The sequence below is a fragment of the Thalassophryne amazonica genome, chromosome 18 (assembly GCF_902500255.1).
Source record: "Thalassophryne amazonica chromosome 18, fThaAma1.1, whole genome shotgun sequence".
NCBI classification, from domain to species: Eukaryota; Metazoa; Chordata; class Actinopteri; order Batrachoidiformes; family Batrachoididae; genus Thalassophryne; species Thalassophryne amazonica.
This window is the reverse complement of record NC_047120.1, coordinates 10,041,831-10,067,592: the sequence shown is the minus strand read 5'-3', so window position 1 is coordinate 10,067,592 and position 25,762 is coordinate 10,041,831. Positions and strand designations below refer to the sequence as shown.

Genomic DNA, 25,762 nt, shown 5'->3' with positions numbered 1-25,762 from the left:
GGCACAACCAATAAACTACCAGTTTTTTACATTTAGTCCTCATTTTTTTTCTCTGTTTGCATTTTTGAGTTCATTAGTTGAACATAACGTAACATGGAGTGTGTGTGATGGAGTGTTTTAGTGTGTGTGGTGTTGTAGTTATTTTATTTATTTATTTTGTGCATCAAAATAATGAGGCATCTTGGACAAGCGCGCTTCAAGTTTTTCTCTTTCTTTCTTGAACTACATGAAGATGATCGACGTGCGGAGTGCGTCATCAGAGTCTGAACCAGAGCATGATCAGTCTGATGATGAAGTGGACTTTACTGTTCTGATTTGGACGAACGAGAGCAGGTGGATCCACTGATGTGTGCACAGATCTGCACAGTGGATCAGACCCTTCTTTTACTGTAATCTGAAGTTTGAGCTAATTTAGGTGACATTTGACCTCAGGAAAATCCCTGAAGGTCAAGGGTAATTGCTTATCCCTGGTAATGGCTTATGGGCAAGGCCTGTCACTATGTCCATGCCAGGTTTGGAGGCAAAATTTCAAAAACTGCGACCATGAAAGTGGCTTCGTCGAATTTAGTGTTTGACCTTGCTGTGACCTTGACCTTTGACCTTCAGCTTGATCCTTTTGTCTGCTGAAAGGTAGGGTTGCTACATGTAAAGTTGCAAAAGTATGCGATGTAAACTGTGTGCTGCACAGCGAGTTAACAAAACCCTTAAAAATCTAAATTTTGCATGTTTTTTGCAATATGATGTCATAACTTAAACCTTTGCCATCTTCTGGATCCCCTCATCAAGCCCTTAAATTTGGTGTATTACACGACATCTTTTGCTGTAATCTGAAGTTTGACCTTATTTAGGTGACCTTTGACCTCAAGAAAAACCCTGAAGGTCAAGGTTAATTGCTTATCCCTGGTAATGGCTTATTGTTCATGCCAAATTTGGAGGCCAAATTCCAAAAAGTGCGACCAGGAAAGTTATTTGAATTTAGTGTTTGACCTCGCTGTGACCTTGACCTTTGACCTTGATACTTTTGTGTGCTGAAAGGTACCTTGCTAGGGCTGCTATATGTGAAGTTGCAACCACAGATTTACTAGAGCTGTAGAAAAGGCCTGTCCCGATGTAAGCATTATAAAGGTTGAAGCATTGTAAAGCACTTTGGGCATCTGATGCAGATGGAAAAGCGTTATATAAATGCAGTCCATTTACCATTTATGAAGCGGTGCAGCGGTCTCGCGCTGTCCCTGGAAAATGCATGGTCTGCGCTTGTATAATCACTGCTGATTCTCTGGCCGACTTCTCCGACCCTTATTTACAGTTAACACGTGAAATTTGTGTTTAGGTCAATTCAGATACTTAGATACGATTTCTGAAGTCAGACTTATCATAACTGTTTATCGTTTCTCCCTATAAGGCTGCAAATGGAGTGTAGTGGGGCTCCAGTCAATAGAAAAATCGCAAGATAAAAAATACCTCAATCACTGAGGGCCCTTAGGCATGGTACTTAATCCCTGAGTTACTCCTGGTGTGCAGTGAGCTTCTACTAGCACTCTGACATCGGTGTGTGTGTGAAAGGGTGAATATGAGACATCATTGTAAAGCTCTTTGAGCTTCTGAATCAGGTGGAACAGCAAAATATAGTCTACATAGAGTAGTGCTCAAATGTTTACATCCCCCTGTTCTTAATACCGTGTGTTGCCCCCTTTAACATCAGTGACAGCTTGGAGTCTTTTGTGGTCATTGTGGACGAGGCTCTGTGATGGTGAAGCTGCCACTGAATGTGTCTTGGACTTTATTTACATCATTTATGAAGAAATACAAACAGTATGGTACACTGTGGTAAATCTGTGTGGAGCAGACAGTTCTCAAAAACTGAAGGAGAAGAGTGAGGAAAGCCACCAAAGCACCCAGACAACCCAGAAGATGTTATAGGTTTCTGTGGCTGTGACTGGAGTTATAGGTTTCTGTGGCTGTGACTGGAGAAATTGTAGACAGTGCAAATTCTGCATTTTGCATCAGCACTCTTCCTTCACAGCAGAAGGATTTTTTTTCACCAAAACATCAAATCTAGTCTTGTATCTCAAATGTACCTTCTGGCAATTTGTAGCTGAACTTTCAGGTCTTCTTTTTAAGAAAATCCTCCTTTATACCACTTCATCATGAAGCTATATAACTTGTGATACAAAAAGCAGAATCTGTGTTCTTACCTTCGTCAGGCCGATGTGAGGTTTCTCGCTGAGGTTTATGTGAAGCGGTTTTGGCCCGGTCTGTGTTCTTACCTCCGTCGGACCGACGTGAGGTTTCTCACTGAGGTTTATGTGAAGCGGTTTTGGCCCGGTCTGTGTTCTTACCTCCGTCGGACCGACGTGAGGTTTCTCACTGAGGTTTATGTGAAGCGGTTTTGGCCCGGTCTGTGTTCTTACCTCCGTCGGGCCGACGTGAGGTTTCTCACTGAGGTTTATGTGAAGCGGTTTTGGCCCGGTCTGTGTTCTTACCTCCGTCGGACCGACGTGAGGTTTCTAGCTGAGGTTTATGTGAAGCAATTTTGGCCCGGTCTGTGTTCTTACCTCCGTCGGGCCGATGTGAGGTTTCTCGCCAAGGTTCATGTGAAGCGGTTTTGAATCCGGTCTGTGTTCTTACCTCCGTCAGGCCGACGTGAGGCTTCTTGATAAGGTTTTGCAGGCAGTAGCTCAGCGTTCTTGTTAGCAGCAGGTTGGTTGATTTTCTCAACATGTCGTCAATCTCTGTTGAACTAAAAACACAAACATTGTGTTTGTCCAATGGGATGGAGGCAGACAAACAGAGACACCAGACAGACGTACTGTAAATAATCTTATTAATCTGATGATGATGGACAAACCAAGATAAACAACATAGTCTCAGTAAAGTGCAGGACCTGATCTTTGGCACTGATTCTCCAAGGCTCTGGAGCTCTCCTAGAACACTATTCTTCCAAAAGATAATTCTTCACTTGGTGTTATGATGATGGTGTCAGAGACTTGTGGCCTGAGATCTGGTGACTGTAAAGGCTGCCGAACATGGTCCAGCTCTAGATTATCTCATCAAAAAATCCAGTGACCCTTTGTGACCTATGGGTGAGGCCACTGGTTGTGTTTCTCTACTCACACAAAATATTACATGGACTTTCTGAAAATGATTTTTTAAATATCCAGGTGGATTTCATGAGACAGGTAGAGGACACAATAAGACTGGCCTGCTTCAGATACATGGATGGGATGTCACAGAGGTCTGTAAAACCCTTGAATCTGGAAAACATGAGGGAGCTGGTACACCAGCAACATTCAGGATCCACCAACACTGTGACCCTGCTGCTGAACAAGAGCAACACAGTGTCCCATCAGACATGATGGAAGTGTTGCTGAAACAATAGTACAAGACAAAAAACAAAAGAAAGGCTAAGGTGGAGTGTGATGGACAGAAGAGACTTTTTCTTGACATTGACAGTAATCAGGCTGTGTCCATCTTTTTTAAAAAAAAAAAAAAAACGTATTCAGAGCGCCTGTACCCTAACTTAAGAGCATCACTCAGCCTCATCACACTACATGCTGCAACACCACAAGACATGGACAACACCACAGCTCCTGGACAACACCACAAGACTTGGACAACACCATGGCTCCCGGACAACACCACAAGACCTGGACAACACCAAGGTTCCCGGACAACACCACAAGTCCCGGACAACACCACAAGTCCCACACAACAACACAGCACCCAGACAACATCACAGCTCCCCGACAACACCAAAAGACTTGGACAACACCATGGCTCCTGGACAACACCACAAGACTTGGACAACACCACAGCTCCCAGACAACACCACAAGTCCCGCACAACACCACAGCTCCTATACAACAACACTGGTCCTGAGAAACAAGCTGCTGTACTCTCCATCAGTGGTGCCAACAGGTCATGATGGAAGAAGATTGAATGGCTCATAAGGCCACGATACCACCAACGGTGGCTTATGGGGAAGGTTTGCGGGTCTTCCCCCACAAAGGTTGATCAAACAGGAGGTTGTAGAAGCAAATCTGGGCATATCTGAGGCCATGAGTAAGTATTATGTTTTTAGGACATGGCAATAATAATAATTTGCTATTATTTAATCACAGACAACTAATAGACATATTGATTTAGGTTGAACTTTTTTTATTTGATTACAGCTCATGTTCTCAGGTTTCCTCATGTTTTCTGCAAATACACCCACATTGCTTGATCACTTGACCAAGTGGAGCTTTGATTAGCTGTGAGAGGGACACACCCATGAAAAATGTCCAATCAGGACTCTTGTCTCTTGTGACATACAGGGGACTGTTTACCAAAATAGACAAAGCAGATGGTTCTTCTAAAAGCTGTGGCGAGTGGGGCTGGCCCCGAGACCAACCCCCCCACCCCCCACCCCACAGAATTTGCACCAGATTTACACTGATCTCAAAAATGTTTCCAAAAAGATGGGGGAAACGCGGATCCACGGGAATGTGGCACCCTTGCTCCATGGTGTTGATTCTGGAATATTGACAGTTTTCCATTATCAGAAAAACAAGAGACTCATCAGTCCAATCTGCACAAACATGAAGCTCAGAAGGTAAGGAGGTCAGATGGAGAAGCCGTGTAGTTTCACTCTGAGCTTCAGCGTGAACATCATCACACTTATCTGAGTCACTGCAGAAATCATTTGTTGTGAATGTGTGAGCGCGCACGTGTCTCTGTCTGTCTGTCTGTCTGTCTGTGTGTCTGTCTGTCTGTGTCTATCTGTGTTTGTGTCTCTGTGTCTGTGTTTTTTTCTGTCTGTCTGTCTGTGTGTGTGTCTGACTGTATGTGTCTGTCTTTGTGTCTGTATCTATCTGTATCTGTTTATGTGTCTGTGTGTGTCTGTATCTATCTGTATCTGTTTATGTGTCTGTGTGTGTCTGTATCTATCTGTATCTGTTTATGTGTCTATGTGTGTCTGTATCTATCTGTATCTGTCTATGTGTGTGTGTGTGTGTCTGTGACTAACCTGCGGTGAAGTGACTCTGAGAACTTGAGACTGGCATAAATGAACTCTTTGAGCTGAGAGTAGATCTGAGGGACAGACTGGGAGATCGGCAGCTTCTTTGGAAAGTCCTGCTGCTCAAAGACACATAAGACAAACAAAACAAAAACACTATTGTAAAGGGATTAAGGGAGTGGAAAGGTGGCACCTGTGGTGGCACGCCGGCAGCCTCATCTCCCTCATCTACTTCGGATATAGTTTGTAGTTACTCTACTGTTGTGTGTATTTTGCCAAGATGCGGCAGCCATAGAAGATCATTGTCAGCAAGAATATCAACGTGCACATGACCACCGTCACACAGCCGCTGCACCAGGCTCTTAACAGTGCAGCGGTTGTCAATGTTTTTGCAGATCCTGTGCAGGTCTCAAAGCCCATACAAGAGCCTGACCAAAATAACTCAACTCAAGACTGTCATAAAGAAGGACACCCATATGTATTTTGCCAAGATGCGTCTACTTTGATTGCTGAAAATCGCCAGGTTTTCTTTAACATTAATGCTCTCTGTGAGTCGCTGTCATCATCAAAGTTTGGACTGGGAAAGCTTAACACTCTCAATACTAATGTTTTTAGCGTTGAAGAACTTCTTAGGAATTTAAATTCTACATGTGTAGATATTCTTGATTCTGTTGCACCTTTTCGATCAAAAAGCATGTTCAGAACCGTACGTGGCTTAATGACTCCACACGCGCATTCAGCCACTCGTGCCGGCGCGCTGAGAGAAAGTGGAAAAAAGATAAGCTCCATGTTTCTAAAGAAGCTCTTGGTGAGAGTCTGTCTGTCTGCCAGAGTGCTGTTATGGCTGCGAAAGTTGAATATTTTTCCAACCTTGTTTCTTGTAATAGCCACAAGCCTCATGTTGTTTTTTGTTTGTTTGTTTGTTTGTTTTTTAAGATGTTTAATTCCCTTGTAAATCCTTGTCAGTCCTACATGACTGACTGGAGTTTTGCTGTGCAGCTAAGTGAATACACCTCAGCCCATCTTGCCTCTGGGGTCCTCCAAGGTTCCATCCTTAAGCCGATTCTTTTCCTATTGTATATGTTATCATTAGGGTCAGTTTTTAAGAAATACAATCTTTCTTTTCATTGTTATGCAGATGATGTCCAGATCTACCTGCCATTAATGTCAACATTCAATGATTCCATACAGACATTATTTGATTGTCTAAGCGATGTTAAGTCCTGGATGACTGCAAACGTTTTCAACTTAAACAAAAACAAGACCACCGCCTCCCCGGGCCAGAGCGATTTCTGTTCAGGGCCCGACCCTCATCACACAGTTCAAGATCCAAGCAAATCAGACAATACGTGAAGCATTTATGGCAAGTTGATGGTTCATCCACTAGGGGGCGCTCAGTGCACAAACAGAGGGGGCAGATGTGTTCAGGGGCTGACCCTCATCACACATGTGAAGTTTCAAGTTAGTCAGGCAAAGCACAACACACATTTGGGTGACTGTAACTCGCTGTATTTTGGCCTGGACCACTCACTCCTGTACCACCTGCAGCTGGTGCAAAATGCGGCTGCTCTTCTCTTTACTGGCAAATGCAAGCGGGACCACATATCCCCTGTCATAGCCTCACTGCACTGGCTTCCAGTTGCTTTTAGAATAGATTTTTAAAATTTGTTTGTTTTTTAAAGATCTTAAGGCCCCCAGTATTGTATGAGCTCCTCCATGTCTGTGCCCCTGTCAGAGCACTGAGATCCACAAATCAACTGCTACTGGTGAACCCAAAAATGAGGCTAAAAACTAAAGGTGACAGAGCCTTTGTGGCAGCGCCCCCTATAGGCTCTGGAACAACCTGCCCTGGCATATTCCTTCTGCGGGATCTATTGAGGTTTTTAAATCTTCTTTAAAGACTCATCTCTTCTGTCTGGCTTTTAACCAAGCGTAAGTGGACTTCTGGCAAATGTTTTTATTTAATTTTAATTCATTTTTATTTGTTTTCTGGCTAGTTATGTATTTTAGTATTAGTATTTATTCTATTGCTGTGTTTTTATTAATTATATTGTTTTAATGTGTTCAGCACTTTGGTCAACTCTGGTTGTTTTAAATGTGCACTATAAATAAAGTTTGAGTTGAGTTCAGTATTGTTTTCAATTCATTTAATATTCATGACAATTAAAATCTTTCTTTTCTGGGTTTTGTTGTTGTTGTTGACACGTACAGGTGCATTTAAAAAATTAGAATATCATAAAAAATGGGAACAAAAACACAAGTGTTTAGATTTTTGTTCAGTGTGTATAAGATAGACAGACAGACAGACAGAGACAGATAGATAGATATATGTAGGCGATTTCTCTCAGACTGCAAGGGATGCTCAGCTTTTCCTGAAATGTCAAAAATGAAATTGTGAAATATGTACAGTTGTGTAACATTTCACTGACTACAAATGCATTTGAACACATTAATTTTGGAGATGAGTTCCTTCAGAATCAGCTGCTTATCATAAATCGACTGGCTGGATTTTGATAACCTCTCATACGCTGCTTGACTATTGTAGATTCACTCTTCCCAGCCCACCTATGTTGAAAATTACAGACCTCTCTCATCTTTCTAAGTAGGAGAACTTGCACAATCAGGGACTGACTAAATACTTTTTACCCCACCGTAGATACACTTCAACTATGAGAGACAAAATGAGAAAAAAGAAAAATCCAGGAAATCACATTGTAGGATTTTTAAAAAATTTAATTGTAAACCATGGTGGAAAATAAGTATTTGGTCACCCACAAACAAGCAAGATTTCTGGCTCTCACAGACCTATAACTTCTTCTTTAAGAAGCTCTTCTGTCCTCCACCTGTTACCTGTATTAATGGCAGCTGTTGGAACTCATTATCTGTATAAAAGACACCTATCCACAGCCTCAAACAGTCAGACTCCAAACTCAACCATGGCCAAGACCAAAGAGCTGCTGAAAGACACCAGGAAGAACAATGTAGATGTGCACCAGGCTGGGAAGAGTGAATCTACAATAGCCAAGCAGGTTGGTGTGAATAAATCAACTGCGGGAGCAATTGTAAGAAAATGGAAGACATACAAGACCATTGATAATCTCCCTCGATCTGGGGCTCCACGCAAGATGTCATCCCGTGGGGTCAAAATGATCATGAGAACGGTGAACAAAAATCCTAGAACTACACAGAGGGACGTAATGAATGACCTGCAGAGAGCTGGGACCAATGTAACAAAGGCTACACACTACGCACAGAGGGACCCAAATCCTGCAGCACCAGGTGTGTCCCCCTGCTTAAGCCAGTACATGTCCTGCCCTACTGGCAGGACACTACTGGCATTTGAAGTTTGCCAGAGAGCATATAGATGATCCAGAAGAGGACTGGGAGAAAATCATGTGGTCAGATGAAACCAAAATAGAACATTTTGGTAAAAACTCGACTCATCGTGTTTGGAGGAAGAACAATGCTGAGTTGCATTTCAAGAACACCATGCCTACTGTGAAGCATGGGGATGGAAACATCATGCTTTGGGGCTGTTTTTCTGCAAAGGGGACAGGACAACTGATCCGTGTTAAGGGAAGAATGAACGTGGCCATGTATCATGAGATTTAAGCCAAAACATCCTTCCATCAGTGAGAGCATTGAAGATGCAACGTGGCTGGATCTTTCAGCATGACAGTGATCCCAAGCATACCGCTCAGGCAATGAAGGAGTGACTCCGTAAAAAGCATTTCAAGGTCCTGGAGTGGCTAAGCCAGTCTCCAGCCCTCAACCCCATAAAAAAAATTGTTGAGGGAGTTGAAAGTCCATGTGGCCCAGCGACAGCCCCAAAACATCACTGCTCTAGAGGAGATCTGCATGGAGGAATGGGCCACAATACCAGCTACAGTGTGTGCAAACCTGGTGAAGACGTACAGGAAACATTTGATCTGTCATTGCCAACAAAGATTGTTACAAAGTATTAAGACAAACTTTTATTATTGACCAAATACTTATTTTCCACCATAATTTACAAATAAACTCTTTAAAAATCCTACAGTGTGATTTCCTGGATTTTTTTTTTCCTCATTTTGTCTCTCTAACCCTAACCTCGCAAATGAGCGTGAGGAATGAAAACATGAATGCAGGGATTAAAGCAAAAAAAAAAAAAAAAAAAATCTTCTGCATGAAATTTCTCTTTTTTTAAGCTCAAATCATAAGCTGTTCACCATCAACCTTTATCTAGAAATCCTTTTGTGATCGTGTTCTAGGATTTAAGGTAAAACCAGGTGGAGACGGTGAAGAAGAGAGCAACTTGTTCTCCTACTGAACAGATTATGTTTCCCTCGCTGACCATTGTCGCTCTTTTCTAATGCAGCATCACATCAGACACGTAGAAGGTGAAGACAAAAAAATCTGAAACTGTCGATGGACTGTGAGTCACAATGGGGAGGGTGTGGGAGGAGCATCCACCCCAGTGGGCCTCCCCAGAGAATTTTTTTTTGGAAATAAGTTACCAAGTGGTGCATTTTTATCACAATTTTAGGGAGGAATGGAAAAAAAAGTCCATATTTGCTCACAAAATCTTTTGCATTTTACATATTTAGACAGAATAAAAGTCGTGGCAGCTGGAAAACCTCAAACCACAGCGAGGATACAATTAGACAAACTTTGAAACTGCACTGAAAACAACTGAACAATATTCTATTAACCCTCTGGAGTCTTGCTACTTTGGGGCGTTTTTGACTACTTTTGGTTTTACCTTCATAGTTTACCTTAAAAAACTGTTTACCTGGCCTTGTTTGGTGTCATTTTTTCAGCACAACCTCATCTGTGTGACTTCAGTTTTTCTTTCATTGTGAGCAGTGACCCAATATTAAACCCAAAACATAAAATTCAAATCACAAAAATGTTTTAACAAACCATTTTCATAACTTAGAATGTAAATATAAATTGTAAACTTCAAAAATATATGTAAAAATGTAGCATAAACAAAGTTATATACAACAATTCACATTAAAATGGAGGAAATGCTTCAGGTGTTTTTTGTGGCTATTTATTTGTTCCTGAGTTTTCCACCAATGGTAACAGCCCTCTCTCCTGCTGCAGTTGAGCGAGTCCTGTTTCATTCCAGCCCTCTCGCTCCTCCAGCTGAATCAGGAAGTCAGTCATTTTTGCTGCAGCTGTCTGCAAACGCGCCACAAATATGAGAATATCATCCCAAAAAACTTGGATAAATTATTCATCATAATTCAAGTTATACTTGGCCTATTAACAAAATTTAAAAATTGCTGTGGAGGTTGAAGTCTCCACTTTCAACACACATTCAAACAGACACTCAGAGTGGAGCAGATTTTGTGGTACGTCCGCTTAATTAGGTCATATGACTTTTGAAGCGAGGGCGTGTCATTCGACTCCAGAGGGTTAAACTTATTTGAACTGATGTTCAACAGTAAAATAAATGTGTCCTTCACTGCTGTGAAAATGCAAAACAATCAGGTTCTAGATGATGTCATGAGGTAAAATAATCCATTGAAATCTGCATGTCAGTGCTGCTTCATCAGGTATCAGTGAGAATGAAACAGCTTCGACTGAACTCAGATATTACTGATCTAATAGGACACCTATAAATTTATGTTTTCCATCATTTACAACCATCGACTGGGGCAAAACACACTTGAATTTATAACCAACTTAAAAAAAAAGAGAGAGGATGAGGATGTCCATATCAGTGTGTTCTGGTCTCACTCAGTAGCTTTTCTTTTTGTTTAAACACTCTCTATGAGCAGAGCTGCTGCCCTTCTTCCAAACAGACTTTTTGCAGACTTTAAAATCAAGTCACCATGACACAAAATGACACAATTAATCCACGGTTCACACGGTGGACAATAGTGGAGGACTGATTTAACCTTCTGGAGTTGACTGACGTGCCTCCGAGTCAAAAGTCACATGACCTAATTAAGCGGATGTAGGACACAATCCGCTCCACTCTGAGTTGCTGTATGAATGTGTGGAATTCAACCTGTGTACCACTTTTTAAATTTTGTTAATAGGCCAAGTATAACTTGAATTATGATGAATAATTTATGCAATGCTTTTTCCTGGATAATATTCTCAATTCTCAATTTTCTTTGTTGTCCTCACAGACAATGAAAACAAAAATAAGAAATCCGGATGGCCTCCTCCACATTCTGCACACAGCTGAAGCCGCTGTCGCTGCGTGGACGGTGCTTGTTGCAGGATGGCAGCTTATTTCTACAGCGATTCTCAGAAAAATAAATAATAAAAAGACAAAAATACAACAAATCCAGTTTGTGTGACTCCTCCGTGGCTGGACAGGACACATCCAGCGTGCGTGCACAGCCGGTCCAGGCATAAAACTTAGTTCCACTGGAGGACGCACAGACACTGTGATCCATTGGAAGCACTCCGATAAAACTGTGATTAATCCATACTGTAGGGTTAAGATCAAAGCTCTTAAACTCACAACCCTCAACAGCAGTCAGCGGAAGCAGCAGTTGACAATCAACAGTCTAATAAGACCCCCCCCTTATTTCTCTTCGGATCTGCACTGATCTCATGGCATTTTGGCAACTGACGGAGAACTTTAATTTCTGTGACTGTGAGGTATTTTTGAAAATGCTGAACATGAGGTGGGTTGAATTGGATCCACGTGTGCATATCTGAGTGTGACTGTGGTACTTCAACATTATACCTTCTCTATCTCAGCGTCATGGAAAGGAAATCGGCAGATGACCACTTTGTACTCATCCTCATTGTCCACTGGGATGGGACTGTAGTTGTCCAAGTCAAAGATCTCTCTGAGGAAAACAAACACATTTTAAGCAGTAAACTCAGGAGGACAGAATCTCAACTTCTACTTCAGGAAGTACAGCAGATCCGGAAAGTATTTGTTATGTTACAGCCTTATTCCAAAATGGAGTAAATTCATTGTTTACTCAAAATTTTACATACAATAATGACAATGTGAAAATAGTTTGTTTTCTTTTTAAGATTTCTGTAAATAATAATTTTTTAAAAACACACGTACATAAGTATTCACAGTCTTTGCCATGAAGCTCAAAATTGAACTCAGGTTTCTACGCTGAGTTATGCAGCTCTACGCAGCTCAGTGCTGAGTTTTTGCTCACCAATGCAGCAGTAATCGGAAGGAATTAAATATTTAATTTTTTCTGCATAGAGCTCTGGACGATTAAAGCACGCTGTTTTAAGCAAGTCTGCGCTTCTGCATGCAAGTTTGTGCTATACTGAGCTACTGCCTGCAAATCTACACAACTGTACATTGTAGACACTGAGTCGGTGGCTCCAAACGTTGCATGGTAGAAACAGAAGCTGGTTCGCTGCTGAGTGCCCACATGATTGTTGATGGCTCTGTATTTAAGTTCATAGCAGAGAGGCTTTGCAGAGCGCATCACGCTCCTTGTAGCTGCTGATTTCCGACATTGATGGCTGTGTATTTGTTCACAGCTGGGGGGGCTGATCACCCTCGTTGTCTTGGTGTTGCTGATGAGGGCCGACACAGTGATCAGAGTGAACTGCGCCTCAGTTTGTGTGCAGTTCACTCAAGCCCCTTTCACACCGGGGCTGCTCCCGGTTGCTCCCAGTTGCGCCGTGCGTCATTATGACGATGCCGCGTGGAAGCCAAGACGATGCAGCTCGGCGCCACAACAGCGCGAGGGCGCAAAGGAGGAAGCAAGTCGGGCGCCGAAAAATTAAACCTGTTTAATTTTTTTGGCGTCCTGTGCTCGGCGCAGAAAGGAAGTGGTTCCAGCGCAAGTCGGGGCAAAGAGGCGTAATTCGGGGCAAAGAGGCGTTACCCGGCGTGACTCGAAGCCAATTTATGATTCCTGCTGTGTTCCGTTGTTCCCGCAGTATAAATCACACAGGATTGTTGTTATACCGTGTACTTAATGCAGTAAAAACTACATGCTGAAGAAAAAAAACAGCAGAATGATTGCCAGAAATATCCAGTAAAAAGTCCGGACATCTCTAGTCCACTCATGGACGTTCGTTCACGCGCGCACATGTGAACAATTAAAAGAAAAAAAGTGTGGCTCCAGGCATTAGTTCCTTGTTCTCTGCTCAAACTCTCACATCACAGTTAAAAAAGAGACAAAAAAGGACATAAGTCCTGAGACAGGACATGTTAACATCAAATAGAAGTCCAGACATCTCCACATTCGCTTGAAGGTTCGTTCGCACGAGGAAAGAAAAGAAAAAAAAAATTGTCTGCAGGCAGTTAGTTCCTTTCTCTCCTCAAACTCTCTTATCACAGTTAAAAAAGGACGTAAGTCCAGGATATGTCAACATCAAGTTGAACTCCAGACATCTCCACATTTGCTTTAAAGGACGGTTCGTGCACGCACCGTCTTTCCTTAAAGAAGGAAAGAACAGACAGCAAAAACAGCTCACTACTTCTAAGGGCAGCGACGTGTGTGTACTGTGTTCAGAAAACAGACTGGATGAGAGGCAGAAAATGAGGCTATTTAAGTTTAGAGTGAGGGGGAGCAACTGGCAGCACCTGGCAGCCAAACTCGCAGCGCAACGAGACGTCATCAGGCACAAGCTGACACAGTAATTAACCGGAAATTAACTCCAAACAGCGCGTTTTTCTTCGTTGTCATGGCGCAATAGGGAGCAACTGGGAGCAGCCCCGGTGTGAAAGGGGCTTCAGGCAGCAGGCAGGCAGCAGTTTACAGAAGCATGACTCAAGCGGGAAAAGGTTTCAGATTCGCGTGTGAACAGGTTTGATCCACACAGCACGTGTGATCAAACGTGTGCGAGCCTGTGATAAATGATCCACATAGCCCTGCTTGTGTGCATAAGCCGGCAGGGATCTTCCATTAAAATGCACATCAGAGAACATGGTTACATTCTTTCAATTCATAAAATGGATTTCTTTTGAAATCCAGAGAACATAAAGAGCAGGTCTCGGAAAAAAAAAGAGCAGAGAGACAGCGCACTCTCTCTCTCTGTCTCTCTTTTCTTACACAGGAAAAAAGCAGAGTACTTGCGCATTTCAGATGTACTCTAAACGCAACAAAATGCTACTCTACGCTTGCGCCAGTGTGAAAGGGGCTTTACTGTCATTAGGATGGTTAAATGCAGAAGACAAGTTTCACTGTATATATCTTCTTCTTCTTCTACAGAAAATTTCTCATGAACATAAATATCACAACAAAGAAGACGACTCAAAAATCAACCAAGGTGCAGCCAAAAACAGTATCATCAACCAAACCATTCATACATTTTAATAGACTCAGAAACTTGACCCTGGAGTTTGAGAATATTTTGGAGTCTTCTCCAAGCAGATGGTGCAGCAAGGCCTAATTATCCAGGAACAGTCTGAAGGACGACATCCTGAGACCTTGAGACAGATGTGTAATACAAGTGATCCTCCTCATATGACTGTGCCCAACTTAGCCTCCGTTTGACGCAAAGTCATTCCAGCGGGATGCACAGATCGCCCAAAGAGGCCTGGTACCAAAGACAACCAGTTGTCACTGTCGGCCACTGGTTAAAGACCAAGTCTGACAACCAGACAGTAAGACAGGAAGCACTGGGACCCTAAAGACTTGGACTTTCGTTTTACTGGAAAGATATCAGCATCAACAAACACCTCTGACCTTTGACCCAATAGCCTCCATAAAATCTTCCCAGGCATCTGAATTTCAAAAGCCCAGGAGCCACAGACATGAAGGTGATGGCTCACATGTGAGGGGATAGTATGCACAAGATGCTCTTCAGTATTTTTCCATCTTTGCATTCTGGGAGGGAGTCTGAATCATCGTACCTGAGATTTTCTGCACAGGATTGTGTTTTAAAACAAATGTGACTACCAACAGACAATAAAACACAAATTGGAGGATCCCACCTGAAAAGCTGTGCCCACTTCTTCAGAAGAGTTTCATTGTACTGGTCTCTGACCTCGAAGAGCAGGTCGAACAGTCGGTTGACTGGGAAGCCATAACCCTGTTACAGACACAGAAAGCCGTCTCCTTTCTTACAAAAACCAAAACCATGAGAACATCCATGGGCCCGACCAAGGTCCCACAACCAACCTGTAATGCGTCAGCAAAAATGATGATGAGGGTCTTCAGCTCCAGGACCAGGTCTGGGTCGTTGCAGTATGACTGCAGAGGGTTAATTTGGATGTGGGAGAGAAAACAACACAGTGGTAACTTACAGTTGTCACTTGATTCTGAGCTGCTGTATTCAAAATGACTATTGAAAAATAAAAACCCCACACACACAATAAATAAAATGTCTTTGATATTACGGCAACACAAGTCACCAGGATTACAATGAGGTGAATATTTGAGAGTGTCTTGATGTTTTATTTGAAACAAATGTCACCTGAGTTTAAGACTGAGTAATGATTAATGCAGATACAAAATCAGTACTGACACTTTCAAAAAAAAAAAAAAAAAAAATTTGAATGTTGTTATTTTACTTCACTCCCCAAAGGACACTTTAAATAAGATGGTGCCACAGATGGCTGCCTCGGTACAGCGCGCTCTCATACTTTATGCGTTTTGTGATTTTTGTTTGAACTCTGCTCGCCTTCTTTGCTCTCTTACTCCAAGGATGAGCTCATAAACGTTGGACTATCATCTTCTGGAACTTTTTCACTGGTTTGCACTGATCCTGGGAGTTTTACAGATATCCTTGTTGGAGGAGCAGCAGCTCTCTTTGGAGTTTTCAGGAGACACCGGAAGCGGGCAGGAGCGCTCGTGTAACTCAGACAGCGGGGGCTGCGCTCTGCCCTCCCGTCTCATGTGCCTGTGTCTGTGTGTATGTTTGTGTGTGTGCCTGTGTGTGCGTGTGTGTGTGTGTGTGTGCGTGTGTATGCATACATATGTTTGTATGTGTATTTATGTATGTATGTGTGCGTGTGTATGTATGTGTATTTATGTATGTATGTGTGTGTGTGTATGTATGTGTATTTATGTATGTATGTGTGTGTGTGTGTGTGTATGTGTATTTATGTATGTATGTGTGCATGCGCGTGTGTATGTGTATGCGTGTATGTATGTGTGCAAGTGTGTGTGTGTGTGTGTGTGCTTACAGAGTGTGTGCGGAGCACAGCAATGATCTTGGACAGCGCCATGTTCCACAGTTGGTCAGTGAAAGCTCTGGTCACCAGCCCCCGTGTGGAGTGGAGGATGTGATCTTCCACAACAAAAAATCTGATGAGACACACAGACAAAAAGATACACATTTAAATTCCACCATTAATAACAACTAGACGAAGGCTGACTCTGCTGACAACTGGAAGTCTCTGGTCCCAGGTCTCTGTGGAGGATTTTTGGCTCTTGCTGCAATGACTTTGTGTCCAATGAACGGTTACTTAGTGAGTCTCAGATGAGGAGGATCAGTGACACATTGAGAGAACATCAGACACCACATTTAGTCGATGTGGTGAGTTTCTCTGGACACGATCCAGGACACAGGTTGAGGACCCCAGAGACAGGAGAATACCAAAGACAACAATATTTCACCTGTGACAAGGACATGCCCACATTTCACATGGCTTGGTTCTTTTACGGGCAGCCGCATGTTGCATCATCCAGACGGCTCGACCTGACCCACTCACCCAGGAGTCATGTGATCAAACTTCCATTCAACCATGAATATGAACCAAATGGTCTTTGTGATTGAAAGTTCCCACCTGTCAAAGATCATGTTCAGAGAAACACACCTCATGGTCTAAACATCACAGCTGATGTTCTCTCACAAGGTCAGCAATTCACTGTTGATGTTTGAAGAGCATCAGATCATTTCCATAAAGACGTACAGAGGGCCCACGTCTTGCTTTCACAGTGGTACGCTGTATCACTGGAGGAGATGAGTCCATCTAAAGGGATGAGGTGGAACAGCTGACGGTGTGGTGTAGAGAAATAACCTGCTCCTGAACACATCCAAAACCAAGGAGCTAATCATAGACTTCAGGAGAAACAAAACAGACATTCAGCCCATTATCATTGGGGGGGAGGGACCTGTATGGAAAGGGTCATGGACTTCTGTTTCTTGGGAGTCCACATAAAGGAGAAACTGATGTTGGGGTAGTATGTCTCATGGCCACTTTGCTATTTTGCTAATGTCATATTTCCTTATACAATTAATAATAATATAACAATAATACAACCCCTGGCAAAATTATGGAATCACAGGCCTCGGAGGATGTTCATTCAGTTGTTTAATTTTGTAGAAAAAAAGCAGATCACAGACATGACACAAAACTAAAGTAATTTCAAATGGCAACTTTCTGGCTTTAAGAAACACTATAAGAAATCAGGGAAAAAAATTGTGGCAGTCAGTAACGGTTACTTTTTTAGACAAAGCAGAGGGAAAAAAATATGGAATCACTCAATTCTGAGAAAAAAAATTATGGAATCATGAAAAACAAAAAGAACACTTCAACACATCACTAGTATTTTGTTGCACCACCTCTGGCTTTTATAACAGCTTGCAGTCTCTGAGGCATGGACTTAATGAGTGACAAACAGTACTCTTCATCAATCTGGCTCCAACTTTCTCTGATTGCTGTTGCCAGATCAGCTTTGCAGGTTGGAGCCTTATCATGGACCATTTTCTTCAACTTCCACCAAAGATTTTCAATTGGATTAAGATCCGGACTATTTGCAGGCCATGACATTGACCCTATGTGTCTTTTTGCAAGGAATGGTTTCACATTTTTTGCTCTATGGCAAGATGCATTATCATCTTGAAAAATGATTTCATCATCCCAAAACATCCTTTCAATTGATGGAATAAGAAAAGTGTCCAAAATATCAATGTAAACTTGTGCATTTATTGATGATGTAATGACAGCCATCTCCCCAGAGCCTTTACCTGACATGCAGCCCCATATCATCAATGACTGTGGAAATTTACATGTTCTCTTCAGGCAGTCATCTTTATAAATCTCATTGGAACAGCACCAAACAAAAGTTCCAGCACCATCACCTTGCCCAATGCAGATTCGAGATTCATCACTGAATATGACTTTCATCCAGTCATCCACAGTCCACGAATGCTTTTCCTTAGCCCACTGTAACCTTGTTTTTTTCTGTTTAGGTGTTAATGATGGCTTTCGTTTAGCTTTTCTGTATGTAAATCCCATTTCCTTTAGGCGGTTTCTTACAGTTCGGTCACAGACGTTGACTCCAGTTTCCTCCCATTTATTCCTCATTTGTTTTGTTGTGCATTTTCAATTTTTGAGACATATTGCTTAAGTTTTCTGTCTTGACGCTTTGATGTCTTCCTTGGTCTACCAGTATGTTTGCCTTTAACAACCTTCCCATGTTGTTTGTATTTGGTCCAGAGTTTAGACACATCTGACTGTGAACAACCAACATCTTTTGCAACATTGCGTGATGATTTACCCTCTTTTAAGAGTTTGATAATCCTCTCCTTTGTTTCAACTGACATCTCTCGTGTTAGAGCCATGATTCATGTCAGTCCACTTGGTGCAACAGCTCTCCAAGGTGTGATCCCTCCTTTTTAGATGCAGACCAACGAGCAGATCTGATTTGATGTAGGTGTTAGTTTTGGGGATGAAAATTTACAGGTGATTCCATAATTTATTCCTCAGAATTGAGTGAGTCCATATTTTTTCCCTCTGCTTGGTCTAAAAAAGTAACTGTTACTGACTGCCACAATTATTTTTCCTGATTTCTTATAGTGTTTCTTAAAGCCAGAAAGTTGTCATTTGAAATGACTTTAGTTTTGTGTCATGTCTGTGATTTGCTTTTTTCTACCAATTTAAACAACTGAATGAACATCCTCCGAGGCCGGTGATTCCATAATTATTGCCAGGGGTTATAATCATAATAATAACTTCCTATCTCCTCTGGAGCGCCATGACGCATACTGTTCTGTTTCTTACCACGCTATACGGACAAAACATAGTTTTACTTCTACTTTAGCAGGATGTGCTAAAGCCTGGGTGCCACCGAATAATAAGCCATGAATAATGAGCGTGTCAGCGATTATTTGAAGAACCACCCATGTTTTCATCTATCATGTATCCGCTACTAAGGTGCCTCTATGTGCCTGTCTGTACCCTGCATGTGCCACATAGCAGCCTCTCGTGAGCCACAACCGACCTGTCATTAGAGCATTGAATGGCTCGCATCAGCCACGCGAAGCCACATAGTGCTGTGATAATGCCATGATAACGCAATGTTGGCACTTAATGACTGTGTTATGTCTTCAAAATCAGTCTTTTGCGTGCTCTCTTTCTGTGATGCTGCACAACTCTGCACTGCTTTTAGTGGCTTCACTGGAGTTATTTCTTCCGCGGATTTAAACACAACCACTTTCACACAGTCATCCAAATATGAACTTTGTGTTCGTCCATTATTTACTGAAAAATCACTCTTTTGTGACCTGGCTTCTGCCTAAATGCTCCTTTGGAGAGTGATAAGTCACTGCCTCAGTGCGCAGTGCACACACACAGCGGAGCTCATGTGATCCAATAACAAGATATTATATCAAGCAAAGACCACGTTTTACAGTTAGAAACTGTTATATCAAGCTATAAAAACATTAAAAATAGTTACCTTAAACTGTTCAAAATACATTCCACATGGAGCAGGAAAGAGGGGAAAAAAGCGTCCAGATGAAACAGTCCTCTGTGATTCCAGAAGTGATTAGAGGGGTTTTCAGCATCGATGGTTTGGCAGAAAATGATTAAACTGCTACAAAATTATTATTTTATATACAGCGCACACAGCAGATGGAATTATGTGCATAAGAGGGCAGCCGCTCCAAAAATAGCCTCTCAGGTCTTGCGTAGCTGCCAGGCGCATGGATAATGGGCTTGTAGCAGCCTCGTAAGCACCACGCACATGCCTCTAAGCTATCGTAGTAACTCAATTTTTCAATTTCAATTGATTTTCATTTATATGAGATATACTTTATTGATCTCACAGTGGAGAAATTATGTTTACACTTCAGTTACCTCAGACAGCAATTAGTCCACAATTATTACTTGTTTACCGTAATAATGGCACACATCAGAATTAAAGACAACACATACACATTTGACATTGTTTATGTGCACAAGTTTGAAGAAGTCCATTATCCGAATTGAGGCAAGTGGGTGAAAGCCACGCAGCAACCCTGAGATGCGCCACCGTCAGCTTGGGGGGAAGAATGGGGGCTGTAGCTAAAACTGCACCGCACCGGCCGAAGGGGAAATGAGTGACGTTAGCAGGCGCCGGAGAAGGGAGTGTTGATGGGGGTTAGAAGGCAGGTGGGGGGAGGGAATGGAGCATGCCTCAGTCCTGTGAAAAGCAGTTTATTGTCTTTGTGAGTTGAGATAAGAAACAACCAGGCCAAAAAAAAAATTCCTCTGGAGGAAAACAGTCGGGCAATTTGACCTTAAGGCTTGATAAGCCTGTAATGTTATGGTTTGAGCAGTGAAAAACACTTTTTAACAGTTCCACTTGCACAACTAAATCCCAATTATGAATTAAGAATATTCCCAATTATGAATTAAGAAAATTCACCGGCCTCTGAAATCTTCAGCTTCAACTGTAAGGCAAGCATCTGCTCCAAGATGTCATCCAATTTGCATCTGAGTTCGAGTGATTGCAGTCTGAGAATGCACTGCCTTGCCAACCTCGTTAATCATGACAGACAAGTGAGGGACCGTGGTTCTTGATGCCGCCATCTTGCCAATTTTCCGGTAGATCAGGGCAGCACATAAGCCAAAAAGTACCAGCCCTGCTACCATGCGACCAAAAATGAATAAATCCTCGACGTCCTCCATGGAGAAAGGCGCCAAGCATGCCACACGCCAGGAACTCCAGGACTCGAGAAAGCCTACAGGATACATTCCATCTGGGCAGGTAGGATCCCCCGGTCCTGACGTTCTTGTAGAAAAAATGGTGTCAATAGCGTTCAGAGACCAGCTGATAAATTCCATGGTTAATCCAATAGTAGTCCAATAGATCCAGAATCCAATATAATTTGAGGAATTCACAATCTGGTGAAGTAGGGACTTGAAGGTTAAAAGCAGAGAACAGAGATAAGGGAGAGTGGAGGAGATGCGACTGCCCTCGTCGGAGTCCCAAGCTGAAAATATAGTGCCAAATCACAACAGAGTCGCCTCAAGGTGCTTCACACAAGTAAGGTCTAACCTTACTAACACCCAGAGTAGCAGTGGTAAGTTAAAACTCCCTCTGAGGAAGAAACCTCAAGCAGACCAGACTCAAAGGGGTGACCCTCTGCTTGGGCCATGCTACAGACATAAATTACAGAACATATATACAAAACGAATATACAGGAAATGCTGTTGGTGCAAAGGACAGGAAGGTCTCCAGCACAAATACCACACCCATCTCTGAATGGAGCTGCACCTTAAACAGAGAGAAAAAACAGAATCAGGCATCAGAAAGACAGGAAAAACAGTATAATTTGCCAGCATTAAACAAGAAGCAACACAGGAAATACTAAGGTGATCGCTGGCCACTAGCCCTAAGCTTCACTAAAAGACCTAGAATTTAGGTTAAGTTGAGGCCGCGGCACGCTCCGTTTCCTAATAAAAGAGTAAAAAGCGTAGAACTATACTATGCCAGTATGCAAGCCATACAAAAGGGAAAATAATTGCGTCTTAAGTCTGGACTTAAAAGTCTCCACAGAATCTGACTGTTTTATTGATGCAAGGAGATCATTCCACAGAACAGGGGCACGATAAGAGAAAGCTCTATGACCCGCAGACTTCTTATTCACCCTTGGGACACAAAGTAGTCCTGCACCCTGAGAACGCAAAGCCCGGGCCGGTATGGAAGGATTAATTAGGTCAGCTAGTTAGGGAGGTGCCTCCGTGAACAATTTTACAGACTACTAGCAGAACCTTAAAATCTGATCTCACTGGGACAGGAAGCCAGTGAAGGGATGCTAAAATGGGTGTAATGTGGTCAAACTTTCTGCTTTGTGTCAAAAGTCTGGCTGCAGCATTTTGAACCAATTGGAGAGCCCTAATGCAGGACTGTGGTAAACCAGAAAATAGAACATTGCAGTAGTCCCATCTTGAAGATATAAACACATAGATCAAGGTCTCAGCATCAGTCATAGACAGGATGGGATTAACCTTCACTATATTTCGCAGGTGGAAGAAGTCAGCCCTCGTAATATTTCTAATGTGGAGGTCAAAGGACAACGTAAGATCAAAAATTACCCCAAGGTTCCTCACTTTGTCAGTGTGATGTATGACACACGAGCCTAGGCTAAGCGTTAACTGGTCAAATTGATGCCAATGTCTCACTGGACCAAGAACCATCATTTCAGTCTTGTGAGAATGTAAAAGTAGGAAGTTTCTAGACATCCAACTTCTCAATGATGCAAGGCAATCTTCTAAGGATTTTATGTGAATTAGATTACCAGCAGTTATCGGCATGTATAACTGAGTATCCAAAAACACCGCAATATGTGCCCAAGGGGTGCTGTATAAAGGGAAAGCAGGGGGCCTAAGACGGACCCCTGTGAAACTCCAAATTTCCTGTCACTAAGGTTAGAGGTAGTGTTACTATACAAAACACAGTGAGAATGACTGGTCAAGTATGACGTCAACCATGCAAAGGCACTCCCAGTAATCCCAAAATGATTTTCCAGCCTATCAAGTAGAATATGATGATCCACTGTATCAAATGCAGCACTAAGATCTAACAGCACCAGAACCGCTGCCATGACACCACTTATTCCAGAATTCTAGAGGAAAATGATAGATTTGATATCGGCTGATAGTTTTTCAATACAATGGAGTCAAGATTAGGTTTCTTAAGTAATGGTTTAATCACTGCAGATTTGAAATATTGAGGAACAGATCCAGAAGTTAAAGAAAGATTAATAATTTCCAGCACAGCTGGCTCAAGAGCGGGCCACAGGTCCTTAAACAGTTTTGCTGGTATAGGATCAAATAAACAGGTTGTGCTTTTTGTTGACATTATGAGTTTCGTCAGCATGCATAGAGAGATACTCTCAAATTCTGTAAATCTAGGTAATACCTCAGTAATGGCGCCCACCTCAATAGCAGGGTGTAGTGGCTTCGTTAAGGCATGGGATATGTATAACCTGATGTCTTCTATTTTCATCTCAAAGTAATTCAGGAAATCTTGTGCTGTAAAAGGAGCGCGAACTACAGGTGGCTTAGTCAAGATATCAAGAAGGTGTTTTGCCTGGGACTGCCTAGCTATTGAGGATTTCTGAAGAGAGATACACATGGCTCTACAAGACATTTTCAAGGATGTAATGCCTCTCGAGATGAAGATTATATACTTTGAAAATTTACCCCAGAAATGGTTAAATAAATAAATATTGAACATTTTTGGTGGTCGCAGTTAAAAAGGCATTAAGGAAATAGTGATTATAGGAAAGTCCAACTGTAACTGGAAGGATGGACATTACAATGGACATTTACAATATGGAAAAGACAACAGTGTGTGTCAACCTATAAACTGGAAAAGTTTACCTCAGACTGGATAAAATGGATCCACTATGTAACGACTCATAGGCCTGATTTTGTTTTCTCAGATCATTAGTTAAGTTGTAACGACAGTCAGCTCCCTAACTGTTTTGGTTCTGTTTGTGTTATTTGTGTGCTTTTGAAATGACTGTAAATTGATATTGATAGTATGAGGATGATAAACATACAGCAGCTAATAAAAAATAAGTGATCCATCAGAGCCCCCCAAACTTCAAAGAAAGATTTTCTGTCACTTCACACATGAAGGGCTTTAAATTATACAGACTGATTAACTGTGAGCCCACAGTGATTTATTTTTAATCACTGATAGAAATATGAAAACTTACAGAACAATTAACATTTCTCAAGTATTGATTCAAACATCACAAGCACTCACAGAAAATTAGCCCTTGGTGAGTCTTCAGCAATCTTCACAGGTGTGTGTGTTTGTGTGCGTGCGTGCGTGCGTGTGCTAAAGCAACTGCCAAGGTACCAGAACAATGAAGCTGGGTGTCCCTCACCCAGGGAGCTTCTCATTTGAAGAAAAGAGGACGTTTGGGGTCTGGGGACAGAAGCAGGTAAAGTCTGGAACATCTTACCCTGCAATTTGATTGAAGTATCTCCTGTAGCCTTCTGCGGTTTCATGCTGCAAACAGAATACACAACACCGTGTCACTGTGACTGCGGCAAAACTCCTAGGAGCATAACCACCAGGACCATTACGTTTGGATTCATGAACACCAGATCAATGTCCAACAAGTCACTTTTGGTCACTAATGTGGTGCTGGATCATAAATTGGACATGTGTTTCTGCCTGATGTTTTCTTTCCGATAAGTGAAGCATCACTTCTTTTTTAAAAGAGAACAAAGTAACTTTCTGACCTTAATGCTATGGTTTGGGCATAATTCTGATGGTTAAATGACTTGACCAGGGCTTTCAAAGCAGAGAAACAGACCCTCAGGCGTGTGAACGAGCGTCCCAGGTCTCACAAGAAAGACAAACTACTTTACAGCACAACAACAACAACAACAACTCATACACACCCCACCGCCATTGAGGCACTGGCCAGCTTGCGGCTACAAGGACAGGCCAACGGCTTCATTTCTTACATGTTTATAATCACTACAGAGCCAGCGAAAAAAGCAAAAAAACAAAACAAAAAAACAAAAACTGTGGGAAGAAGCATGGAAGAGGAAATAGAGTGTGATGGAGAGAGGTACCATGTTGGACTGGGTAAAGTGAAAGTAAGGAGCACATGACACTGAGTAAAAGTCCAACACAGTTTATTTTCACTTCAGAAGCTTTTGGGACACTGTCCCTCCTCCTGCATGACAGAGCGAGAGGTGGAATAGCAAAGCTGAAAGATAAAGAAGTGTGAAAAAACAACAGCATGATAGACCTACGGTCCAGCTGCTGGAGAGAGAGAGAGAGAGAGAGAGAGAGAGAGAGAGAGAGAGAGAGAGAGAGAGAGAGAGAGAGAGAGATGTAAAGTGTAAATAAAAACAGAATAGAACTACAAGCACAAAACACCAAAAGACACCAACACCGGGTCCCCAAGCCCAAATCTACTTACCCGTAGGTAGCTTTGACTTACAGCAAACAGAAAAGGGCGTCTGACTCATGTTTGACTCTGAAGGACACCTCCAGAGTCTGGGTCAGACAGTTCAGGAACATGAGCACCTGCCGACGGAAGGAGTGAAATTTCTCGCTCTTACAGCCCAGTCCGATTGTCTTAAAACTGCTGGCAAACTTTCTGAACCTCTGCAGCTCCTGACCGAGAGCCTCGTTTGAATCAAATGGAGGAACCCTGTTCATCCTGGATGCAAATGTTAAGTTCTCATGTCTGACCTGTTCAGCCACAGCCAGGAGGACATCCTCCTCTCACCACGCTCACCCCATGACGGAGCGAGACGCCATCCGTGCCAAAACCACACAAAGCCACAAACAAACCAGTTCAACCAATAAAAAACAACCAACAAACAAACCAAAAATTAACAAAAACATCATAGTAAGAAAAGTAAGAAAAAAACACCACCTCACCTGAACTGCGTCACACTCTCACCTGCGGCTCTCACACGCACCCAGAGAGAGAGAGAGACAGAGAGGGGGAGATTCTGGTCATAAGAAAGAGAGAGAGAGAGAGAAAGAGAGAATGGCGGGGAGAGGGGGAGAGAGAGAGAGAGAGAGAGAGAGAAAGACCCTGGTCACGCGAGAGAGAGAGAGAGAGAAAGACCCTGGTCACGCGAGAGAGAGAGAGAGAAAGACCCTGGTCATGTGAGAGAGAAGA

The 25,762-nt window shown here is 42.4% G+C and overlaps 1 protein-coding gene across 2 annotated transcripts in view; it reads right to left on the bottom strand.

The window, feature by feature from the left end:
* The window catches only part of LOC117530877 (exocyst complex component 6-like), a 182,699-nt gene that overhangs the window by 76,201 nt on the left and 80,736 nt on the right, over positions 1-25,762 (bottom strand). For both annotated transcript variants that reach the window (XM_034193823.1, XM_034193824.1), the window contains exons 11-17: positions 24,074-24,120; positions 16,068-16,188; positions 15,061-15,132; positions 14,874-14,971; positions 11,694-11,799; positions 5,009-5,118; positions 2,629-2,740 (exon numbers count right to left, since the gene is read on the bottom strand). In XM_034193823.1, the coding sequence (XP_034049714.1) occupies positions 2,629-2,740; positions 5,009-5,118; positions 11,694-11,799; positions 14,874-14,971; positions 15,061-15,132; positions 16,068-16,188; positions 24,074-24,120 (666 nt within the window). The remainder of the gene's footprint in view (positions 1-2,628; positions 2,741-5,008; positions 5,119-11,693; positions 11,800-14,873; positions 14,972-15,060; positions 15,133-16,067; positions 16,189-24,073; positions 24,121-25,762) is intronic.